This window comes from Aythya marila (assembly GCF_965140915.1).
Source record: "Aythya marila genome assembly, chromosome: 15".
Taxonomy (NCBI): Eukaryota; Metazoa; Chordata; class Aves; order Anseriformes; family Anatidae; genus Aythya; species Aythya marila.
The window spans coordinates 4,544,057-4,568,223 of record NC_139056.1 but is presented as its reverse complement, the minus strand read 5'-3'; the positions used below and the strand labels follow the sequence as shown (position 1 = coordinate 4,568,223).

The 24,167-nt window shown below is 46.8% G+C and overlaps 1 protein-coding gene across 2 annotated transcripts; it reads left to right on the top strand.

Annotated features, from left to right (window-relative positions):
• The first annotated feature begins 653 nt into the window (after positions 1-653).
• On the top strand, positions 654-23,374 carry LOC309883780 (uncharacterized protein). 2 transcript variants are annotated; one of them, XM_082772134.1, is made up of 5 exons: positions 654-1,915; positions 14,590-14,638; positions 17,171-17,261; positions 20,007-20,057; positions 21,182-23,374. In XM_082772134.1, exons 1-4 carry the CDS (start codon positions 1,547-1,549, stop codon positions 20,044-20,046), a joined length of 549 nt encoding a protein of 182 aa, XP_082628260.1. In that variant the 5' UTR covers positions 654-1,546; the 3' UTR covers positions 20,047-20,057; positions 21,182-23,374. The 2 variants fall into 2 exon arrangements, 1 of the variants encoding a protein (XP_082628260.1); XR_014318515.1 differs by lacking the exons at positions 14,590-14,638; positions 17,171-17,261.
• Positions 23,375-24,167: the final 793 nt, after the last annotated feature.

Genomic DNA, 24,167 nt, shown 5'->3' with positions numbered 1-24,167 from the left:
AGAAGTCATAACACAGCCTTAATGACATTTAAAAATAAAATGTCCCCTCTTTTTAACATTGCTTTCTGTAGGATTTCGGTGACATTTATGATTTTCCTATCATGTCTCACTACAGCGGTGTCAGGTCTGTGATGCATGTGGCTAGAAACATGGTCTATGCCCTAAGGCATTAGGAGTGTACAGCGATGGGGGAGAAAGGAGAAGTCCTTATCTGCTTGGAGTTTTCTGTTCCAGTGTTCCCAGTTTAAGAAAACATAGCTCAGTTTTGGTAGAAAACGTGGCTTCGTTCCGATTGCCTGTCTTTCTGCATCCCTCTCTGCAGCCTTACGCCGTGCACCTGAGGTCGGTGTGAAAGGGGTGGCTGCAGCTGTGGTGTCTGCCCACCTACCCGTGCTGTGACGGTCCCGTAGCGCAGCTGTTCCAGGCCCTGGCTTGTGGCCAGCAAAACCCTTACAAGCTCCTCCAGCACAGTTCTCAGGAAAAATGTAAAGATGAGGCAAGCTGGGAGTGTAAAGTATGGCAGTGCAATCAGTGAGGCCATGAGATGACAAGATGCTGTAATTTTTCTCAGACCATTCCTTCTCCTTACCAAAGCAAAGGAAAAGTCTCACTTTTGGGAACAAATTGTGGTGGTGTTTCTGTGGCAGGTTGAGACCAAGAATGTTGACACACCAAGGCAGCAGCAATCTGGGCGTGAGCTCTGCTCCTTTTAGGCTTGGCCTCCTCATCTGTAAAAAGATCCCTCGGCAAAGGTTAGGAAATGCAATCCCCTTCCATACAGACCCTGCCTCTGGTGGGCTGAGTCACTGGGAGCAGCCTACAAAGGCTCTCCAAGAGATCCCCACAACGTTCAGCTGAAATCATCCCAGTCCTGAGACTCCCTCTCCCAACGCCAGCGAAGACAGAAGGAAGCCAACAGAAGCAGTCCCACCGAATCTGTAACTCGAGTGCCTGATAGCTCCGTCCGACAAGTTTTTTGAAGAGTGCTGGGGGTGGACTGTGGAACCAGCATCTAATGACCCCCAAAGGATAAAATATTCTGTTATCTTACTGAGGGGAGGAAAAGAATCAATCATACCTTATTTTTGCTTTGAATTAGAAAGAAGCAAACCTTACCATTTCAAGCAAGACAAGAATTCAAACTGTAAAAGAAGGGAAGATTTCTGAAGAGCGATAAGCACCTGACCTGCAGTTTCTTAACAAAAGCAAGGAGAAATTCTGCAATAAGATCATACGGAGCAGTGACAGATCTTTCTGCTGAAGCTATTTTACTCCAAGCACAAAGCTGCTTTCTCTGCTTTGCTTAGAAGTGTTTTGCTGTTGGCTGTGCTGCTTTCATATTTAGAACTGAAGGAAAGTTTGTGAGCCACGCTGCTTTAGAAAACTTTGACATTAAATTGCCACAGTGCTTTAATTACTGGCAGCAGTTCTTTTCTGTGGTTACTGAAAACTCTAAAGGAGTGACCATCTGCTGCGTTTGGCACGTCCGTCTGTTTCCCTTTGAGTGCATCCACAGGCACTAGCCCCTGCGTGTCCCACCGCCACGATGGAAGAAGTCTGGGTTGTGTACCTGTGCCTGATCTTGCTTATCGTGGTGCTTCTGCTGATGAGGCATAACCCGCATTTGGAGGAGGCCAAGAAGGAGAGGGAAAGCAAAAGCCCTCCACCATCCTCTTCCTTTTTACCCAGTAATGTTGGCAAACAACTGGAGCACACCCAGGAAGAGCTGGAGCACTATCTGGAGAGGCTAACCCACGTCTTGTTTGACTCAGAAGCCAGGAAAAGGGATGGCCACCATGACCAGAAATCCCACCACCATCAGCACAGAAGCGCTGATGCTAGGTCTGAACCTAAGGAGCACTCAGGAAAGGAGGCAGTGCACTCGCAGTATCTGTCGAGCCATACAAGGGTTCAGGTATGAGGCCCATAAAAACCTCCAGACCCAGCCAGACTCAGAGCTCCTGGCTGAGGTAGCAAGGTCTGCTGAAATGCGTAGCGCATGAATTTGGATGGGGAAGAGGTGGGGGGGGGAAGCCTCGCTGGTTTGAAGTACAATAATTCATATTTTTGCACTGTGTATTTCAACACGAAGCAGCACTGGGATATAGCTGCATGTGGCGCAGCTTGTAAGGACGTTGCATGTGTCAGATGTTAATTAGCAGCTATGCACGTGTGTGTACCTATACCTAGATTACATTCCCTCCTGTGTTAACAGAAACAGCTTTCATTCCTTATTTTAAGAAATTATTAGGCAAATTTCCAGCTGTTTATCATCCCCTTTTCCCACATACAGTGGTGTTTTGCCACTTTGCTCACTAAGGATGTTGCCCAGCAGGGCACTGGAGCTCTGCAGACACCTGTCCTAGCCCGTGGGGAACACATGCTATTGAGCCACTGGAAATCCGTGGGTAATTTTTCCGCTTTGCGTGAAGATCGTGCACATTGTACTCTGAAAACATGAATGTTGCTATTGGCAACCTGCAAATTTCTGTTCCTTGGCCAAGACACTTGTTTTAGGGAATGGAACAAGATGCATGCCTTTATATTTTTATCTTTATCCTCGTTGCAATACATCAGATTGTGCCCTTGAGATGACAGAGTTTCATGGCAGCTATGCAAGGCTGTGTTACTTTATGCTAGCAGCTGTTTGTATTCTTCACCCTTGAGACACATACCTTGCAGTGCCCACACCCCCCTCTGCCAGGGAGCACGTTCTGGGGCTAGGTGGGAACTGCAGGATGAAGACTTCACCTTAGAGGGGAGAGTCAGCCCTTGATGTGGGTAACTGCACCCTGCCAAAGAACCAAGAGACAGGTTTCTTTTCTTAGGTGTTGCTATAAACAGCCTTTTTGGCGAGCCAGGCAGCTTCCTGAGAGAGTCCATTACGACTTCATAGTCTTCAAGCACAGTCTGAGCTATTTGGAGGAATCAGTAGGTCCCGCTGGAGGGAGAGGGGCAAATATACAAACTGTGAGACTTGCGCAAAATACATGGGCGGAGGAACTAATTCAAGTGGTTATTTACTTACAGGCACATTTCATTTACTGAAGTGCTATTAGTTTTAAATCTATTGCAGATCAGAAAATAGCATTTTTTTTTTTTCATATAAAAATGCATCATGTTGCAAAATAACATTAGTGGTTTGTTTTTTTTTCCTACTATGATTAAAGATGATTGTGGAATACAAATCACAGAGCGAGGTCACTATTTTTGTACAGGTTAAATAGTGCTGTTTAGCTTCAGTGAACATCCCTTTTTCTTTCACTGGAAAAAGGGCGTGTAATTGTTCCACAGACTTGATGCAGCAGAGGATCCTCCTCTGGACAGTCAAAAGCTTTAACATAAACACTGCTGTTACACGAAAAGAACATGGAGTGTGCAGAAGCAAAGTAACAAATTACTTTGTGTTATTCCCCATACTGTGTTTTGGAAGCAATAAGAAAGAAGTCCCAACCTGAACGAACACTTACCAGTAAGTTGTCCAGAATGAAAGGCCCGTTTCTGTTCCTGCTGAGGTAAAACGGAAAGCTTCTCAACCTTGCTTGGAACAGCGCTGGTGCCAAGACTGCTGGGGTTTCTGTGTACTGGTCATGCCAAGTATGAATGTCAGGACAGGTTCAGGAGCTGTGTCTGAGTAAGCACGTTTACACGAGTGCACGGCCTGATGAGGTGCAATCAGCTCATAGTGGGATCTGTGTGCATGGGAATGTGTGTGTGTATGTACGAAGGCTTTTGGGGCCCTCTCACAGGTCAAAGTTGATGTTTTTGCTCAGGAAGGGGATTCAGCATTCTCTTCTTTCTTAGCATTTTGTGTCTCTTTCAAAGTGAGTGTATCTTGTTGGAAGGTGCCAAGTTACGATCTCTGGAAAAGGAACTCCTCGGTGTTGTCTAGCAGAGGCAGGATGGCTTGCAGCAAAAGCTGCTTCCAAAATATCAGTCTCAAGCAGTCACATCCAGGATTTCTGCTTGCTTTACCTGCCCAGTTCTGAGAAGCCTGCAGGTCTGCTGGTGCTGCAGTGTGGAGGGACTGATATCACACCCTGCTGTGATGGAGGCAGAGAAAACACAACCTAGCTGGGGCAGGAGACCCCGGACAGCAGCACTCAGGAGCAAATCTGGAAATTCAGAATAATGTGACCAGTACTGGCAAGAGGCCTTGCAAATTTCTGAGGTGTATCAGACTTATTAAATGCACTCTGGATCAAGTCACAGACAGTCAGCTATCACTTTCGATTATCTCATCTTCTGCTGGAGACAGCTGTTCTGTCTTACAAATAGGTGTTGAAAAGGAGCTAGTGTTTTTTTTTGTGTGTGTGTGATTTGCTTTTTTTCATTTGTTTGGGGTTTTTGTCTTTCATTGCACTCATCTAAGCACTCTCCTAGCAAGCTAGAATCCATGTTTTCTTATTATTTTCTATTTGTTTTTACTTATGAATATCTTAAATTATTAAAAAAAAAAAAAAAAAAAAAAAAAAAAAAAAAATTTCAGATTTCCCTTCACTTCCCACTGATTCCCTGTTCTCATGGGAACTGAGCACTTTGCTCATTACAGCCAGAACAGAAGCAAGTGAATGTACTCAGAAGTGACAGTAAGAAGTGCAGGAGGATAAGACGGGTAAAGGCGGTAGGTGAAACAGAGCAATAAGCAGAATATTTAGGAAAAGATGTACTCAGAGGGTTTATTGCTTCATTAAACGAAATCAGAGTGGGGTTATTCTCAGGTTGTTTTCAGAAGCAATGAAAAATTAGTGGTGACAGATGGCAAAGAGGCGTGGGCTTCCTACATACTGGAAAAATAGATTGCCAGCCAATCTATGGTGCCATGGGTGGTGGAGCACATGTTCATGTTAGGACAAGGCAGGAGCTGGAAATCTTTTAGCATTGCCATAGATTTAGAAAACCCACAGTGCCATCTTTGAGCCACACAGTGGTGAAGGTTTTTATTTATAGAGCTGAAATCCTCTCAAGGCCTGCAATTGTGCTGCTTTCTAGATGCATCCGTGTCATTTTTTTCAGCATAAAGGTTTGTAGGAAGAGAGGATAGCTGTCATTAGACTTCTGGAGCTTATGTGCCTGAAAGTTTCTCTGCTGTTCCTTTTTTTGTTATTTTATTATTTTTCCCCAGCTGCATCATCTAGTCTAAGAAAAGGTAATCCACCTCCCAGATCCGTGTCTCAGGGCGCCCCTGGTATGCATAGTCCCTTACGGCACCACGGGAATAGATGAGGCTGGGAGGGATGTCCAGCAGCCAGCCTGGTCAGCTAGACCTCATTGCCCAGGATTGCGTCCAGGCAGAGTTTTAATAATTCTGTCTAGATAAATCCTCTACGTACATATGTATGTCCTCTTAACACAGTAACATTTGAACATTTATATACAAAAAAAAAAATAATTCTTTTGAAGTCTCTGCTTCTATCCATGTTCTCCTTCATCTCTGTATTGCGTCTCGCTCTCTCTCCATCTCATAATTCTCTAGCATACACTGTAACCCCCGCCAAGTCCCTTAGGCAGATATCAGGATGTGTATCTGAAAACAGAAGTTTCTCACTGTGCTTCAGCCCTGACTTTGAGTCGGGTACATTCCAAATAGCACATGAGACATGGTAAACTTCTCAGTTTCTCTTTAACATAGGAATGCAGCTCTGCCCTGCTTTTCCTTGCTGATAAGGAAGCCAAGATGTCCCAGCAAGATGATGAGAGGTTCAGTAGCTTTCAAGCTTATCATCTGTAGGCTTTTATTTATTTACAGGTACAAAATTTCCTTCTCCTTGAATCACTTTCCCTATCCTGGCAGCTGGTGACATTTAAGTAACAGCTATATTTGTAGTCTAGCAGATTAGGATTTTTTAACTTGCAAGATTTAACTTCCAGTTGGCTGAAAAATCAATTGTGGCATAGCTTCCATGTCATCCACAAGCTCTGCAAGAATCTAGCGTGTTCCAGCAGTTTGTAATGTGAGCCAGCAATCAGCGGTGTAGATGTGCATGGATCTGCCCCATATATTACAAGAGCAGGACTGATGGAGACTGAAAAGGAGAAGAAATTTGTTTAATCATTTGTTCTTTTTTAGCTGGTAGGAGGTTTTGTGGACTTGATGGCTGGGAGGTGACAGAAAAATATTCAGAGAATAAGTCAATATCGTCATCCTGCATTCATCCCCATTTTTAGGCTTGTTGAATGATTTCTAGTGTCAGTAGTAGATGTAAACTTCATGTTAAAGAAGGTAAATGGAGGGGTATAAATTGACAAATTAGCAGGATTATTAGAATGGCAGAGGGTGGAAATGTACATTCTTCTGTGAAATTTTGCTCTTGAAAGACTGTCCAGGCTTAAAGTTTCCAGGAGCTCTGCCCCACATTTTGAGGACTTTGTGCAAGTATGTTTCAACATTTGGGTTATTTGTAAGCTGACTATATTGCGTAGGTTATACATTCGGTATCGCCATCACGCCTTGTGATGAGGCATCTTTAACAGTGTGGCACTTACTCATTCAGCTGGGTGAGCCAAGATGACTAAAGAGGCTATGATCAACTCGAGAAGATATTTGGTTCTTTGGGGAAAGGAGAAGGGAGAGTTGATGTTATTCGAGGGAAAACCAATGAATGTTGGCACAGTCTTGCCAACTGTTGGTATTTCCTTTCCTGGCTATTCAAATAAGGCACTGTTGGTGAGAACGGGCAGACTGTGGAGATACTGCCGGAGTTTCATTCTCAGCCATGAAATGTCACTACCTGTTTCACTACCTAAATTTCACCATTACTACCTGTTTACTCTTTCACCGCTATGGTTAGGAAGGTCACACCCTAAGCACCTTGGTCATATCTGCTGCATCAAATCTGGGTATCATTTCAATACCTCTGTCCTTTGTTTCTAGTTGTTGTTCTTTGTAGTGAGTTTTACAGACCTCCAAAAGGCACAGGGAAGGTAACTGGTGGCAGCAGCAGAAGAAAATGACCATAAACAGGCAAGCAAGCTCTTACTTGATAAAATCAGTATGGTTTCATCCTCACAGTTAGCCATGACTATCAGTGCTCCCGTGCAGGTTCTCAGATCAGCACGTCAGTTTGTCCTCCAAGTTTGCTTGGAGTGTCGGTGTCCCAGCCCTTGACAGATAGGAGTCTCTTTAACTGCAAGGAAATTTTTATCGCAGTGTTCTCTCTGTACTCCACTCAAAGTGTTACCATATCTGGAACAGTACCCGTGCCAGCCTCTTAAGGTGAGCAGAAGTGACCTCAGGGGTATTCACACTATCTAACCTCAGACATTTAACTTAGGTGCCCTGAGAGAGAGAGGTGTGATTTGGAGCACTGAAGTTAGGAGCAAAAATAAAATGCCTAACGTAGCCTGGATTAAGGGTGTGATTAACCATGTTCCAACTCCCTTGCCCCTAGCCTGCACCACTCTGAAAATTCATGACATTGCCAATGAAAAATAAGGTTTGTGAGTGCAGACTTGCAGCTTTGGAGTAACAAAGTGCCATGGTGCCATGCCTGTGAGCACTTTTAAGAGGCTGGGCCTAAATCGTTAACTTGTCTAACTTAAGACATACATGGCAGGAGAAATCCTGAGCTCAAACTTAGGTGCCTACAAGTTAGATGTCTGAAGTCTGAGCTAATTAACTATTGCTTCCTCTGTAGACAAGGAGAGAAACGGGCATTCTCAGGGGTGACTTATTTTGTGGCTCAGCATTTCGGCTCAGATGGACTGCCCTAGCTGGGCAGTGAGTCCTAGCCCTCTTTATGGCACAGCACAGTGTGGGTTAGATATACTCAAGCTGGTGGGGGAAACAGGCAGTGCAGCTCTGCTGGGATGGTACTCTGCTCACACCGATTAGCTCAGCATTCTCCCTAGCAATTATTTTAAATCGCTAGATTTTAGACTGCTTCACGGTTTGCAGGTCACCATTCTAGAAGGTTTTTTGCCCATTTCCTGGGCTTTGCAGGTTCTTATGAGAGGGGCAAAAATGGCGAACAAATCTGCATAATTGATACAACCGACAGGTAACAAACAAACAAACAAACAAGCAAACAAATAAATAAACCAAAAAACAGGAATCTTCCCACTAAGTTCAGCGTTTTCAGGACATACTTTTATTCTGGAAAGAATACATCCCATTTAATCCCTGATTAAAAAAAAAAAAAAAAAATTAACAAAAAGATTAACAAATTAGCAAAATTATACTTTAGCCTTAAAACAAAATGCCTAATTTTTGGACAGGGTAGTTCTTGTGATTATTCTGTGGCTTAAAGGCAGTAGAGAAGTGGACCTTTAAAGGTTTTATGATGCGTTTCTGTTGTACAGTAAAAATAGTGCAAAGAGAAATCTCCCGATGGAAAGAGTAATAATAGTCCTTTTCAGTGATTCTGGAAGGAAACACTGGGATTTTGTTATTTCCTTTTTGTTTGTTAACACCCATTTACATTATCATAAGCTGCTGAACTGTTGCAGCTTTATGAATTTCTCCTTTTCAGCTGAGCTATCTACAGTGGCAATCGAGAGTTTTAGCTGAAATTACACCAATGTGAACTTTCTTATGATCTATTTGCTTTAGGTTGTTCAAGGAAATTCTTAGTTCTGAATAAATCTTTCTCAACATCAATAATAGCTAAAACACACCTGATAGACAGAAGGTTGTCTCCAAATGAATGCTTCAAGTATCAGCTTGTTGGTAGTGATTGAACACTGGCACCTGATTTTCCAGTGGCTTCTGTGGCATCTTCTGTTTTTCAGTCCAGTTGTTAGCAAACATATTCTTATTTCATTTTGGTCCCTAACAGAGCCCTGGCACAAGCTGTGGAGTGACCTGTCACTGTCCATGCCATGTCTTTTTTGTATACTCACATAAGATTTTACTCTCTAACACTGTTGATTTTTGTGCTTTTAAACAAGCACCAAATTCAATTTAAATTCAGAAAGCATGAATCTAAATTTCAAATGTGTCTGGCAGAAAGGCAGATAAAGAGAATATGGCAAAGGCTGTAAAGCTTGAAGGATGCAGAGAAGGTGAGCTGAGAATGGCAGTGACTGCAAGAATGAGGGATAGCCAGCAAAACTAACAAGCATCAGATTTAAAGCAAAGAGCCACACTCACAAAGCACATAGTTTAATTGTGAATTTCTGGCAAAGAATGACATGGAAATAAAATGTATTTATTGTTTTTAAAGAACTAAGTACATTCATAGAAGTTGGGGCCATGACGAGCTCTGAAATATTTCCATCCCTAGTTGCAAGAAGCCAGAATCATGAAAAGATGTCCTGCGTATCTTTATATATATACATGTGTATACATATATATATATACATATATATAAAATCCTGTTATCTTGTGTATGTAATGTCTTGGATTTGGACTGAAAAAGACTTTTCACTATCCACTTTCCCTCAGAAATTGGAATAATTGGTAAGTAAACTACTTCGTAGGTAGAATGGAGGCAGGGTATGGCAGGTGTATCGAACATTTAGCCTTTGCAGTCCTGCCCAAAAGGATGAGCTTCCTCAGTGCTAAAAAACATGTAAGGTGAACCTGCAGATACACCAAGAGAGGCATTTGTTCCAGTCTGCCTCACTTCTGATAAACCAGGTTTCAAGATCTCCTGGTCATCAGAAGGGAATTCAGAATGGCTGCTAGCTATCTAAACCTCAGTAATGAGCAATGGTATGAGCATTTGTAGTGACAGATTTACAGTTGATCGTATATCAGTCTGCAGCTCTGGGACAGCTGAAGGGCTTTGTGAGAAATGCTGCTGCATTACAGAGGGCTCTGAAAGACTACACAGGCCTACAGCAAGATGTGGAGCCAAGCTAGGCTGAACCCTCTGAGGAATCGCTATAAGCCTAAAAGTAATGTCCTAGACAGGTTAATGAGTTCCTTCTTCCAGTGGGTCAAAGATACAACTTGCTTGAGACGGATCAGTGGGACTAACTTTTCTGGATTTGGGAGCTAATGGTAAGGTAATAATAATTAATACTGGACTATTTTCAGATTCCTGGTCTTTGGTGAGTAGAAAGACTCAGGGCTCAATGGTCAGGGCTTAGCAGTTCTGGGTTCTGTTCTCCACTTATCTGCTTCAGCTTGGGTAAATCTCATTGTAGGCGTTATTTGGCAGAGCACTTTGAGGCAGCCCTCAAGACCAGGTTGGCAAAGAGAATAGCACATTCTTCAGATGAACTCTGAGGAGCCACCTGGGGACACTGCCAAGCATAAGGCCCACAGGTTGCTCAAGGGCCACCTGCAAAGCCTTTAAATGTGTTGGAGGTAGGTTGGAGAGTACACTGTGCTCCTGGGAAACACAACTGCAGCCCGCCTTCTGACAACAAAGCCAATTCGCCCATCCTTAAGAAAGCTGTAAGGAAAGAGCAGTATGTGGCTGCAAGAGGAGAAAAAATAATGGCTTGCCTAAGTCTTTTAACTCTACAGCCATTGTATGAGGAAGGTGAATGACAAGGAAAAATAAAAGCTTGTGTGCAGGTGCGGAGAGGAGAGGTGCCAATTAATACTCTGAGGCAGTAGAGGCAGTCTAAGGTGACTGAGACAGAAAGAAAATGATGAAAGGTCTTTCTAAGAAAAAACAGAGTATGCCTATGGCACATCGAGTTTGACAAAGGTGATACAGACATCCAAGAGATGAGGCCTTGGCGGAGACACCAAGATAAAGCATTGATATAAATGAAGTAGGTAGAAATCAAAAAATATTTTTGATTTTGTTCAGAGCTGACAGGAACCAATTCAAAAGTAGAGAAGGTGATTTTCTACTAGTCCAGTTCTAGCAGGAACTGAAAGAAAAGACTTGATGGCAGTGTGAGTACAGAGAGGACTAGAGGACTGTGAGGAATAGAGTAGGTCAGTAAACTGGAAAAGCAGATGAGTATGAAATGTAACCGGGCATGTGACTGAGGACGATTTGAAGTATTTTGGGTTAGAAAGCTAGATAGGACCAAAGTTTATGGAACAGGGTCTGTGTATTTGTGGACTGTCAGTAATGGTTTCATTAGGGACGGAAGAGAGGAGTCAGGATAAATTTGAGGAGTTGTGGGACAGCAGGGTTGAATGGAGAAGGTCAAGAGTAGCTAAATGAACTTCCCCAGACTGAACAAAGAGTGTTGAAGGCCATCTCAGTAGTAGATGACTGGACAGAGGGTTGCTAAATCCAGAAGACCTGCAGGGCGGGGAGAGCAGGGCAAGTCCAGAGTGGCAACAGGGGAACTGTGAGAAGTGACCAGGAAGAAACACATTGAGGGGAATTGCCCCAAAGTGGTGAAACACTCCATAGGTTTTATTAAAATTCCTCAACAGAGCTGCAGAAGCTATCCTTTTAGTCCACAGCAAGTCTGAAGATCTGTGTGCTAGTTTAAATCATTCTCAAACTGTTCTAAGCCATTTTGCGTTGAAACCAGCATAGGCCTTGGCTCAGCTGACTGGCAGTGCGCTAAGGTGCAGTCATTTGGTCTCTTGTAGGAATTCTAAGGAAGGATTGAGCAAAATCACCACAGCACTTTGGCTATGTCCAGTGGCACATCTGTGGGTGATTCCTTCAGTTCCTTGGCTGGCCTGAAACTGTTTCCATGTCTGCTCCTCATCAGACACCTTTTGGATTTAGAAAGCACTTCTGTGAGAGCTGGGATAGCTGTAACGACATGACATCTACATGTAGTTTGTTAAACCCTACAGGGTGTGAAGGAAGTGTTAATCCTGTGTGTAACTGTTTGGCAGCAGGTGTTGCTGTAGTTCTCCTATAAACTGTACCCAGGGGAGCTGGCAGTTTTGAGTTCAATGCCACCAGCACATCAGACCCTTTGGTCTGCTCCTCCTGGCTGCTTTTGCATGAGTCCTGCCCTCACACAGCGGCCTCTCCTGCTGAGTGGTGCCCCTGTTTTTTCTGTGCAGCTGTGTCAGTGGGCAGCACTTGGTTGCATTAGTGGAGCCAGCTGGAAAACACACATCTCTTGAAAGCTGTCATCTCTGGTTTGAACCCGTCTTTGTCCCAGTGTCCCCTCCACATGCTGCCATGGCCTGCGCTCTCCAAATGGCCTCAGCGCAGCAGCCAGTGGCCTTGGGCTCCTGCTCCCCAAAGCAGGTTTCTGCAGAATATGGCCTGCCTGGCCAGCACAGCATCGAGTTACAGTCAGGCCCCCACAGGAATGCAGGACCCTGCCAGTGTGACCTGTTCAGATATCCCAACCAACAGCAGGAGTCATTGACAGTCTTTAAACCAGAGGGGTCAAGTTAATGTCACGGCGCACCTTTGCCAACAGGAAGGCTTCTGAAAGTGCAGTCTGGGGGACATGGGAGGTATGTTTTTCCCGTCTGTTCTGTATTTTTCCATTCCTTTGTTTGGTTGTTCCATCCCACAGCTCAGCACTAACCTGCTGAGAAAACATCAGGTTTTGTATGCTGGAGGGCAGTAGAGAAGTTCAGGTGAGCCAACCTTTTCATTGGTTGCTCAGATGGTCTTTTGGGGTTGTTGGTAGCCCTGGGCTGCTAAAGGATGGGTAACAAAATACAGAGAGACCTCTGGAGGGCAGACAGTGCTCAACAAAGAGCCCAAATAGCAGTAAATCCATCTTTCAGGGAGGTCTGCACATTGAACAAGTTTTCTCGGCTCAGGTCCGGATCAGCTGCCTGGGCTTGCCATTTGAGTAAGGAACATGAGCCAGCTCCCATGCAAGGAAATTTAGTAAGCCACAGCTGTGCCTGGAGACAAAAGAAGTGGATTACTAGGAGCTGAGCTCAGAGGTTTATTTCACAGGCGTATGAAGAGTGACCCTGAAGGGTGCCTGCTTGCAGGAAAGCCCTGTCTATGAGCTGACTCGAAATGCAAACCTGCTGGTAACAGCACACAGGCTGCTGGACTTGCAGCTGATCCAGCATAATCCGAGGGCTAGGAAAACAATCTAACACATCCTTAATATTAAATACTAGTGTGAGAGCTCACAAGTCACTTGTATCCCTGGTTTCTGGTTCATAGCTCCAGCGTGGGGTTTGTTGATAAGCTGCAGGACTGTCCGCACCAGTCGGTGCTACTTGCAGTGAGCAAAGCAAGGGGAATTGGCTGGCTTCAGCCAGCAGACCTGCAAACTGACTCCCAGCCTCTTGTATGTCTGACACAGCTCTCTTCCTTTAATCACGTTCATTTACAGGCTTATGGTAAGGCAGGATGAGTACAGAACATGCAAGGTATGGTAAAGAGCCCAGAAGGTATTTGGAGATTGCTTTAACTATGATTACTGCGCTGCTTTCATCTTCTGTGTACCCAAGCACTGAGTCTTTCTGAGCTGGATCCTGTGATGAGCAGGGGATGGCAGCAGGCACTGCAAACAGTGTAATGAGAGAGGAGTCACAGTGAGAAGCTATCGACAGCAGGGGGCACAAAAAATAGCAGCAGATATAGTTGTGCACAGGATCAGAACGGATATATTACATTTGAATTAAATCAAAATAGAACTTTGTTCTTTTCTCCTTATGACTGTAAAAAATGGGTTCTTTATTTGATGCTTCTTTTATTTATTTTTTCTCTCTCTAAATATTTTTCTTAGTACTTAAAAATCAGATGCCACTTCATGATTTCAGTAGAATTATTTCCTTTGTTATCCCAAACATCAAAGGATCAAATAATCCAGCACCTGGGGATCAAAGTAGTCAGTATTTCCACTGAGTATTTCCATTTCTGTGACCTCTTAAAGAAACCCATAATGTCATTTCACCCCATTCTATCCCAATTCACTTTTTTCTATATGTGCTATGTTTTCTGAATTTAATAGCTTAGAGGACACTATCCAATGCATTGGGGTATTTGCATGCACCATTCAGCTGGAAATGGGGAAGCCGTGTTAACACTGCAGGCATTGGTTAGCAAAGGGAAGGGATTCTCATTTCGCCTCAGCAGCAAGGATATGTTTTTTCAGTGCAGGAGGGTGAAATCCAGCTCCTGAAGACCTCCACATATCTGCCGGCAGCTCTGATGGGTGCAGCTGCAGGGAAGCATCATCTGACAGGGCTGCAGTGCAAATGGCTGTGTATCGTTAGGGTTTAAATCCTTTATATACAGACGTCTCTAATGTTTAGTTACTCTAAATGTATCAGTCATCATGTCTTCAAGAGTGTTTGCAGGTTTGGGAGCAGCTTTATTCTTTGTTGTTTCTCTGTGTGCACGTCAGTCACATTAGTGGTGTCTTTTAGAAGGATGGACAGTGGCTGTTTTTGCTCTTTTTCCCAAACTCTGGAGCGAGCAATACCAATCTGCAGTTATCTGAATGTTGCTTTTTTTTTAAGAAAAAAAAAAAAAAAGAGAGAGAGAGAGAGAGAGAATGACTTAGCTCTTGGGATGGTTGTGTAGCAGCACAAGTGAAGGACTTGCAGTGGATGGGATGGCGAGCACTTTGCCGGGTGGAGTGGCCAAAGGCAGCAAATTCTGCTGTTGAGAGCAGGAGGGTTCTGGTTGTGTCTTCATGATATTTGTGGTGTTAATCATAGTGATGACCAGGAAAGCCCCAGTGCTTAGTAACCTTCTTTCAGAGAAAAGGGACAAGTCAAGGGTTCACCCACCTGAGGTTGTTACTCTTTCTTGTTTGTTTTGTTTTGTTTCTGAACAGGAGAAAACCACTCCTCCTGGAAGCACTGAGAATATTGTGGAAGAGATTGGTGAGTTGGGCCAGACTCTCAGATTATGGCCAGAGAAATCTTTCTCCCATGCAGTTATTTGCTTTTGCCACTTCAGCCAGGAGTGATGGCGAAAACACTCGTGGCTTTGCCATCTCATGCATGAATATCTGCACTCCGAACTATTCAGAGTTCTTCCTAGTTAGCACCCAGAGCCCAGCTCTGAGTGCTGTGCATTGCCTGCTAGGCAAGTGGGCATTTTCCTGCAGCTAGTTTTTGAAGGAAAGCAAACCTACAGGGAAATCAAACAAAGGGCTGTCCCGGGGCATTGGTTTCATGAGGGGTTTGCAGACCAAAAGACTGTTTTCCTGAACACTGCGGTTATGCCTATAGGGTCCTAAAAATGGGATCTGTGAGTAAAAGCTGCTCGCTGTCCCACTGGCCTAGCAGATAGTCTGCAAGGAAGCGTGGCAGTGCAGCTGGCATGCTCTGGAGAGCATGGTCCTAGCCCTGACCCACCACAGCCAAGGACTCCTCAGAAAGCAGATGGCAGTGAGGGTCTGGGTATTTTTCAGTCTTGCCTTCCTTTTCCTCCCATTGGTCTCCTCCAGCCATCCACCCACCCATCAGCGGCTGCAGCCACACCACCGGCACCCACCCAGTAGCATCCCAATGCCCAGCTCTGCCTGCCCAAGGAGACCTGGCTCTGAAGCTCTTCCCTAAGCTTTTTCCTCTCAGCCTGATTTGCAAACATGTTATTGATTTCAAACCCAAATTTTATCTTCTCCCCTTACAAACTGACCCTTCCTTCATGTGAAGGCAATGAGACCAGAATTTGAGTCTTCAGTGAGCAGCTGGTCAGATGGAGGTGGGTTTTGCCAGGATGAGAGCTGAGGGGGGCTCGTGCTTATCCCAGCCCTTCTGCAATCAGTGGGTTTCAAAACAGCCCTCAACAAAACATAGTTGAGACCTGCTTTGGTGGCAGCTTTTGGAAGCTTTGGTTTGTTGCTTATGTCCACAATTGCAGCAAGTATTTTTGAACAAAATGAAGTAATTAAACCCATGTTTTGTTTTACAAGAAATCTTCTGTTGCCAAAAGACAAACATTTATTAGTAACAAGATAATCTTAGTGCAGATTCTGGTCTTACATGGAAAATATTTAAACTTTTCCACCTCCAAATCTACTTTTTTCTCCCTTACTTTCCCCCAGGTGTGGTTGTTGCCTCTTAGCATTTTGTGGGAAAACAGAAGTGACTCCCACGGGCCCCCTGCACTTGGCATCACATCTATGGGGGTGTGCTCTAGATAGACACAGTCACTTGTGATTAAGAGCATTGCCGGTGCAAGTGTTTAAATACTTCTGTAAGGTTAAATACTTAGTCCTATTGCAAACATCCTTGCAAGTGTCTGCCTTGGTTTGCAGCACCTATAGAGGATCTTTGAATCCCAAGGATCCACTCACCAAAAGCTTACTGAAAAACAGCTCTCTGATCTGCTAGGCCATATGATGAATGATTTGACCAGCTCCACAGCAATTTAGTATTGTGTGTGCTGAAGGGAAGGAAGCCCTCATAATTTTAATTTCCTCTGTTTTATCACACGCAGATAAATCCACTTCACCCACTTCCTTCCTCATTATGTAAACACTACAGATTTGTGTTTGGAAACCACACTTTCTTTATACACATACTTATGCTAAAGGCACACACACATACACATTTAACATAAGAAGCATGTATACCACTTCACAGTGGTGAAATGTGTGTGAACACAAGCACAGGCACAGATTTCCAGTTCACCAACTGGCAAGGAAGGGCCTGAAAAAGCAACGAGCTGATGGCAGCTCTCCAAAGAAGGAGTCATTTCTGGCCATTTTGGTTTGTGCTCTTCTGTGCTGTCTGAACCCATGTGAGAAATACAGCAGGTGAAGTGCTTCTTAGGAAAGCAGGAAGGATGGCTTCAGGTTCTGAAAGAGGGCATGCTGCACTCATGAGCGTATGCAGCATGGAGGAGAAGGTAGGCCAAGAGCTAGGCCATGAAGCCATTTGGAGACCACTGCTGCTATGAACACAAAAGGGCAGCGATCATGTTGGAAATTAGTGACTCCCTTGTGCTGGCTGTGTGGGGCCAGGTGCAGTCCTGATTTCAGAAGCCCCTCCTCGTTCTTGGAGAGTGCATTAGCACTTGTCTCCTGCACTGTGCAGTGGTTGTGAACTTCATGAGGACGATGTGCTGGGTTTCCAAACATACTACTCAAAAAGAGGCACCAAACTGAAAAAAAAAAAAAAAAAAGAAAGAAAGAAAGAAAGAAAGAAAGAAAGAAAGGAAAAAAAAAAAAAAGTATAATCAAGCTTGAGATGATAAAGGCATTTTCAACCAAGGATAGAGGGCTCCAGCATAGCTTTCACAACTTTTATATATGAGATTCAGCACTCGGGGTGCCATTCCTAACCTCTCACAGTGCCTAATCCCCACCAGCAGCTATTGCCAGACAATCCCCTGGCCCCTAGGGCCTGCTGAAAACTGGAAGCAGCTTATCAACAGAGGTCTATCTTTCTTTGTCCTGCTTCCAGAGCAAGCGGTTCAGGAGACGGTAGACACAGATCTCTATATGAGCAGAAGACAGCGCCCGACTGCTTCCAGGAGATACCGTGAGGGTCACCGGTAAAGACAGTTCTCCATGAGCACCCTTGTTTTGGCTGTAGTTGTCCTTGTCACCTCCTTCCTTTCTTTCCTTGCTCTTCTGGACTCTCTTTCTGCTAAGCTCAGCCGTGTCCTTTATGGGTTTTGGGATGAGAGGACAACTGTTGGTGGCTCTGTGGGGGAGGTTTGTGGTGGTCCCAGGGCAGAGGGTGCTGCTGCAGGAGGCAAGAGCAGCTGCAGGAGTGGGCTAGGAAAGGGTGAAGTTGTGGAGATGGGGAACGTGGTGGGACACAAAACAGTCCTGAGATGCTTCTCCTCGTTTAATGTGGGGCAGGAACTCTGGCCATGTGGGAGGAGAAGAGGTGAGGAGGAGGTAGCATCTTTTTCTTCCTTGGCATGGGCCAGTGAAGGGAGTTTTCCATGGGTGGCCCAAACCAGCTGACATGTCAGCAAAGGCCCCGTGTGGCCTCCATCATTCACTGTGTGCGTGTCTGGGGAGCGGGACAGGACCTTGTCTTGGGAACCTCAATGGGAATGGAGGGGTCTTTCCCAGGGCGTTGTCTCTGGGTGGCAGCTGGGCCCTTGATGGAGCCCAGAATCAGTATCCTGGTGGGCTGCAACGGCCCTGCCAAGTGAGTCCCTGGGGACGACACCGGATAGACTGCAACTGTAATGGTGGTCGTGCTTTTTCTGAGCTATCTGTGCATAGACAGTGGGAGTTGTGCTTTTGTGACAAAGAGGAAAGGGCTCTACTGTTGCAGAGCCCCTGTGCTGCAGGCTCATCTCTAAAAACCACCCATGCTGATAGGCTAGAGCTGAACAGCTGTGTTACAGTGGGCTCAGTCCAAAGTTTACCATCACCTAATTGACAGGAAAGGAAGAAATTACAGCTGTGGAAACTCCATGTTGGCTCTTACAGCCAGGCAACTGTCTGTTTAGTTTCCCAGCCACTTCAGGAAAAAGGAGAGCAAAGGGATATAGGGTTTCTGAGAAACAAACAAACAAACAAACAAAAACAGTGTGACTATCTGTGACTATCTTTTTATGTTGTATAGCCACTAAAAAGCACCTGCTTGGGATTTTTTCTTCTCTGTTTCAGTGGTCAATGCTTATGCACTCAGAGAACATTTCTATAACCTGCAGCTTGGGGGAGCTTGGTTTCATGCTGCAACACACCGCAGTAGTGCTCTCTGTCTGCTGTAACGCACGGTGTATAGGTGAATGTATGTGCGTATATACATGTAGATAACATGTGTATGTATTCAACTAGAGCATTCTCTGCTCACTTCCACCTGCTTTAGCATGCATTAATTTGTATGGGTTTCACAAACTAAATGCAGCTGAAAGTAGTTTACACATGCACATTTATTGTTAGGTATTCCCACAGAGGGATATTTGTGAAGCATTACCTGTATACCATATATGATGTCATATACAGTATGTGTTGTGTGCATAGTATGTGTATGTAGTGACACAGCTTAACCTTGCTTTGTCTCTGTGAGGTAAGTCATGCCAGATCCTGTCATGGCAATTTAGAGCTGACATGGAGTCCCTAAGCATCAGGTTATCTTGACAGCTGAAGTAACCTTCTTCAGGCACGCAAAGTATCTGCTGGTTTATAATTACAGCCCTTTCCTCAGCAGTTGCACCAGTGCTATGTCAGTTCAGAGGAAAGCGGGAAGAGGGTGATAGGTGTGGGACCCCGGTCAGCAGTGTCAGCCACGACCTGCCACGTTGTGGTGGGGGCAGCTCGGTGTGACCTGCTCCCCAGAGTTCTGCTGCAGGCAAAGCTGTGTCCTGGGCACAGTGCTGAGCCTCAACATGGAGCAAGGGTCTGGCCGCAGGGGCTCCATTGTGGAGACCCTCAGTCAGTGCCCAGGAGTGGGCAGGCATTCAGGCAGCTTCCCCTTCTTGCCTTGAACACGCAGCAGAAGGGGCAGTAGATTCCCAGAGCCCATCTTCTAGGAGCTAATGAGAAGGGAAGGAGACATCCCTTTCTGCCAGGGTTGCCTGTAGTTGAAAGCAAGAACTACTCATGCTTCCCAGAGTCAAGGGTTAAGAGTGTGTTCTGACCTCACTTTGAAGTAGGACCAAACTTTCAAGCACTCCCTGGACAAACAGTCTCAGCTTTTCATAGCTGAAATGCTTTTCAAGAATGGGCACTGGGCCCCTGCATGCTGGAAGGGCCTTTGACAATCTGATCTACTGTGGCTGCTGGTTTGCTCATCTGTACTCTGTCACAGCTTAGCCCTGGTCTTAATTCATCCCAGTGTAAAGTCCAGCATGGGACATTGAATTAATTTGGGTTTTACACCAGTGCAATGAAGATGAGAGTTCAGGCTGGAGCTGTCAGTGTACAGAGTTCTGCAGCTGGATTGGCAAAGAGCTGCCAGGTTGAGCTGATTCTCCTCTCTCCCCTTCCCTTCCTCCATACGGCAGCATCGATGGGAGCTTCACCCCAATCCAGTCTGAGCATCCCCAGGCTTCACTGGTGCCCTGAGCAGTGATGTTGAGCAAGTGGCTGCTGCAGGCAGCCTCCCACTTTGCTCTCCCCAGGGTTCTTGCTCTGAGCTGTGTCCTCAGGCCATGAGCAACATCAGCAGTGCTTACCTGCAAGCACTGGGCTGTGGACCACCACTCTACCCTAATAAAAGTGTCCTCCCCTGCAAAGGTGATGCCACTGTTTTATTTCTTCTCTTGTTCAAGATGCATTTGTATTTGCCTCACTGACTGCCTGCGTGTTTTTGTTGTGTTCTTTCCTTGCAGGCCTGAAACAACCATCCAGCCTGAGACCGACAGTACTTAGAGCAGTTGCTGGTAAGTGTCCTCACTCACTGCCTGTTTTATATAGCTCCATCAGCTAAAGGGGCCAGTGACACCCATCTGCTGCAATCATTTGGTGTGGCTGTGCTGCCAAGCCCCACTGAGAGAGGCCATCTCCCCTGCCTACTGCCTCTGCTGCCTTTTTTCCACACTGCCCAACTCCAAGGGGTCCCCTGCGCACACTGCAGGCCACAAGGGCTGGTCTGATATCCTGACCTCAGGCTGTGCTTCCTGTTACACCAGAAGTAAGGCTTGGGGTCCCATCGCTTTCTCCTGGCCTGCATGTTACTGCCTCCATGCCTGGACTTCACAGAGCCCTTTGAACCCGCTGCTCGAGTGCTTGAAATGGCTGCAGTTACATTCACCTGGTGTACAGCAAACTCCCACCCAGGGCCCAGCAAGGGGCTAAGAGATGGTGAAAGCTCCTGTGTTTGTCAAGGCGAACAGAAATCCAGAAATGTTCTTTGTCTCTATCCACATTATTGCCATCTGCCTTGAAGTGAAACTAGCCCTGTGGTGGATGCTTGCTCCTGGAGGGCAATTTAGGTGCACACCAGTACTGTCCAGTACCAGTGCAGTTGCCCCTGGGATCTCCCTGGCCTCCTGCTGCCACTCCACAAGGGTCAGGTTTTCTGTAAGACCCAAGTTACGTCTGTCAGACTTTCTAGTAATTTCAGATGCCTTGTGGCTTCCCCAGCAGAACCAGACTCCTGTGTTTAGGTATCTAAATTGTGCCCTGGCTTCATCACATTTCCCACTTAGACTTGCAACCGACGTGTGCCTTTTCTGCATGTGCTCTGGGTCTAGTACAAAAAAGGACTGCCCTTCCTCCACCATTGTAGGGATCCTGGCAGTCTGCTGCTTGTGGACAAAACTGGGAAAAAGGGAAGGGAGAGGAGAAAGCAGAGTCCACTGTCTGGAAAAGAAGGTCCTCCTCTGGTGCAGTGAGCACCAGCAGGGCTGGGTTTGCCTTCCTACCAGGCTATGGCCTGACAGCACTTACTCCTGCTGCTCCTCCTCCTCCTCCCAGTCTCTGTGCACTTCCCACTTCTGCACTTTGTTTCTTTGGGTACCACCTTCAGCCCAGCCTCATTATCTTTCCTTCTGTTCCTCAACAGCTCCAGCTTCCATGGCGTGTGGTGGCAGCTTGCAGAACTTAGTGGCATCGCAGCCCTCCTGGAGGAGACCTGGAGTGAACCAAGGGGTTTGGTGGGGTGGGATGGGATTAGGGCATCTTTATAGGAGTACCTGGGTGAGGGGAGGAGGAACACTTAGCATTGCAGTTCTGCTGTGGGTAGGGCAAAAAGCTTTCCCTGTGCCGAGGTCAGGTCAGGTACATTTGTTGTTTCTTGGGAATAAACACCCCATCTTGTTTGTGTAGCTGCAGTCTTAACTTAATCTGAAATTTGATGGTTGGAGACTGCTGCTCCACAGCAAGCCCTTCCCTGCTGCTCTCAGCAGCCACACTTTTCCACACAGCTGGTGGGCCTTGTAAGCACCACTTGACACTGAGAGAAAAAGCCAATGCCTAAAAACAGAAGGCAGAATCTCAAGAAACACCAGATGACTTGGCCTGGCCAGTTTTCGAGCACACCACTGCAGTAAGTGCCTGCTTCAGGCACTTGGCAGAATGCAAAGCTATCCCCCAACCTGAGAACTGCTGGCACTGACAGCTGGCAGCTGCCTGGCGTGACCCTTCTGGCTGAGCAGATATGGGGTTTGCACTGGTGACACCAGGGGCTGGCAGTGCTTCCTACCATCGGGGTGTCCAGACCAAAGCTGTTGCCTGCTGCTTTGGTTCAGTATCTGTAAACTGAGAGAGAAGGCAGAGAGCGTTGGGGCTGAGCACTGAAGCACTTCTTTGGAGCGTTTTCCCTTTCAAAGTCCCCTCCTGCTTGGCAGCGCTGGGAAGTCAGAGGAGCTGGATGTGACCAGTGACACAGGGAGGCAGTGGCAGAAGCTCAGTGTGGAAAAAGGGTAAATAGATCTGGTGGGAATGTTCTGGGTGCTGAGCCATCGTGTGTAACCTGCTATACCCCATCCACTGGCTTTTTCAGTCCTTTTTTTTGGCAATGGAAAGACTGTCCCCAAATATCATGCTACTGGGCTGGCAGACAGGCACGCAAAGGAACTTATTTGCTAACTGCTCCTTAGCCATCACTGTGACATGTACCAGTGAGAACACATGGGAAGCACGGTGCTGATGAATTTGGTCTGCCAAGAAAAAGAAAACAAAAAAACAAACAAACAACAACAACAAAAACCTCTCTGCAGATCTCTCCGTTTGTAAATTTGTAGTGTTCCAGCCAGCAATGAGGGAAGGAAGAAAGCTGAAGAAGGTAAATAGTGAGGGTTTCCTCAGGATTTCATCTGGAGTGGATGCAGGTGAGCAGCGTACAGGTGCTGAAAACAGCCTCCAAGCAGACAATAGCTGTCAGGGTCACCCTGCCTCTGGTGCTGTCCCTCCAGGCAGGGACACACCTGTTTGGTGCTGTCCCTCCCCTGGTGGCACACACAGCCCACAGGGGATGGCTGCAGCTCCTGGAGCTCTGCCCCAGCTCCCCTGCAGTCTTCCCAGGCCTTGACGTCTGATTCTGGGGCTGGGGAGCACCCTCTGGCTGGGCACTACAAAATTCTGCATGAGGATTTGGCATTGCCCCCCCGTGGGTGTGCACCCCCCTCACCCAAGCAGTAAATGTCTGACACCTCTCAGCCTGCAAGGGACGGGCCAGTCGCTCCACAAGTGCTTTGCTGGAAGTGGTGAGGTCTCTGGATTCAGGAGGGCAGTGCATGTTAGACTTGCTTGCAGCAGTAGCCTTAGAGACAGCACGCGCTAGGCGAGAGGTATCGCAGTGGCCGGCAGCGTAGAGTAGCAATGAAAAGGAAAGGTCCTGTTACCTGCGGGGGGGAGCTCAGGCTGTGGCAGCAGAGCAGGCGGCCGGGCAGTGCTGCTCCCTGCACAGGCTCAGAGCACAGCAGCTCCTCCACCTGCTCCTCAGAAGGTGGTGGGTGTCCTGCGGAGACGTGGCCAGGCTCAGCTCCCCGTGGGCTGGGGCGCAGCCCAGGACCTCGCACCTCCCACGTTTGCGCAGGCGCAGCTGGAGCCTGGTGCACAGCGTGGCGGCAGCAGCCTTGGGGATCGGGTACGGCTGCGCTGTGCCGAGCTGGCATTGCTTTGGGGTGGCCTGGAGGTCTCCCAGGGCAGCCTCCAGCAACATGTGCGTGTCTGCATGCGGCAGTCAGCTCATTCCTCGTGCAGACTGTGAGTGAGCAGAACAAAACCAATAAACACTGAGCTCCTAGCGCCTCCTGCCTGCTTTAATCAGGAACCCGAGCCTCATTGCCCATCTCTTCGCTTCAGCTCCCCACGCCCTCTCACTGCTCCACGTGCCTGGTGGCATCTCGACCACTTCCACCTGGCCAGCACAACAGGGCCCCCGTGGCCACAACAACAGGGCACATGGGCACAACATGGGCACAACATGGGTACAACAACAATGGCCACAACTGACCGCCCAGACACAGCGGCCACAGCTGACCACCTGGATGTGATGCCCATGGCCACAGGGAGCCCCTGCACCCCTGGGTGCTGTGGAGCAGTGGTGAGCACCCACCACCACGCACCCCATCACTACCACCACAGCCACCATCCTGGGTCTGGCTACATGCCATCCTTGGCACCCTGCAGCAAGGCCCGTCTGCCAAGGTACAGACCAGCCATGCTCCAAACCCTTCCTGAAGCAGCTTCCTCTGCTGGGGCTGTTTTCGACACTAGAAAAATGTGGCCTTGTATGTCATCTGAACTGTCCGTGTCTTTCCTGCCTTTAATAGCTCCAACCAATAGAGCTTATTCAGAATACGGGTAGGAAATTTGTTCTGACATCACAGCACGTTCTCCTAATGAGGTGGGTAAAAGTTCTGCCTGGCTGCAGACACAGCCCGTGGAGCTCTGCCTCAGCAAAGCTGTGCTGTGCTGGACGCTGTGCTCCGTACGCTGGAGAGCAGAGACGTGGCCGTGCCCAGCCAGCAGATACGGACACCCCTGAAAGCAGTGAGAGCCCGAGCTTTCCTCCTCGTGCTATGGCCCAGGGCCAGCCAGAACTG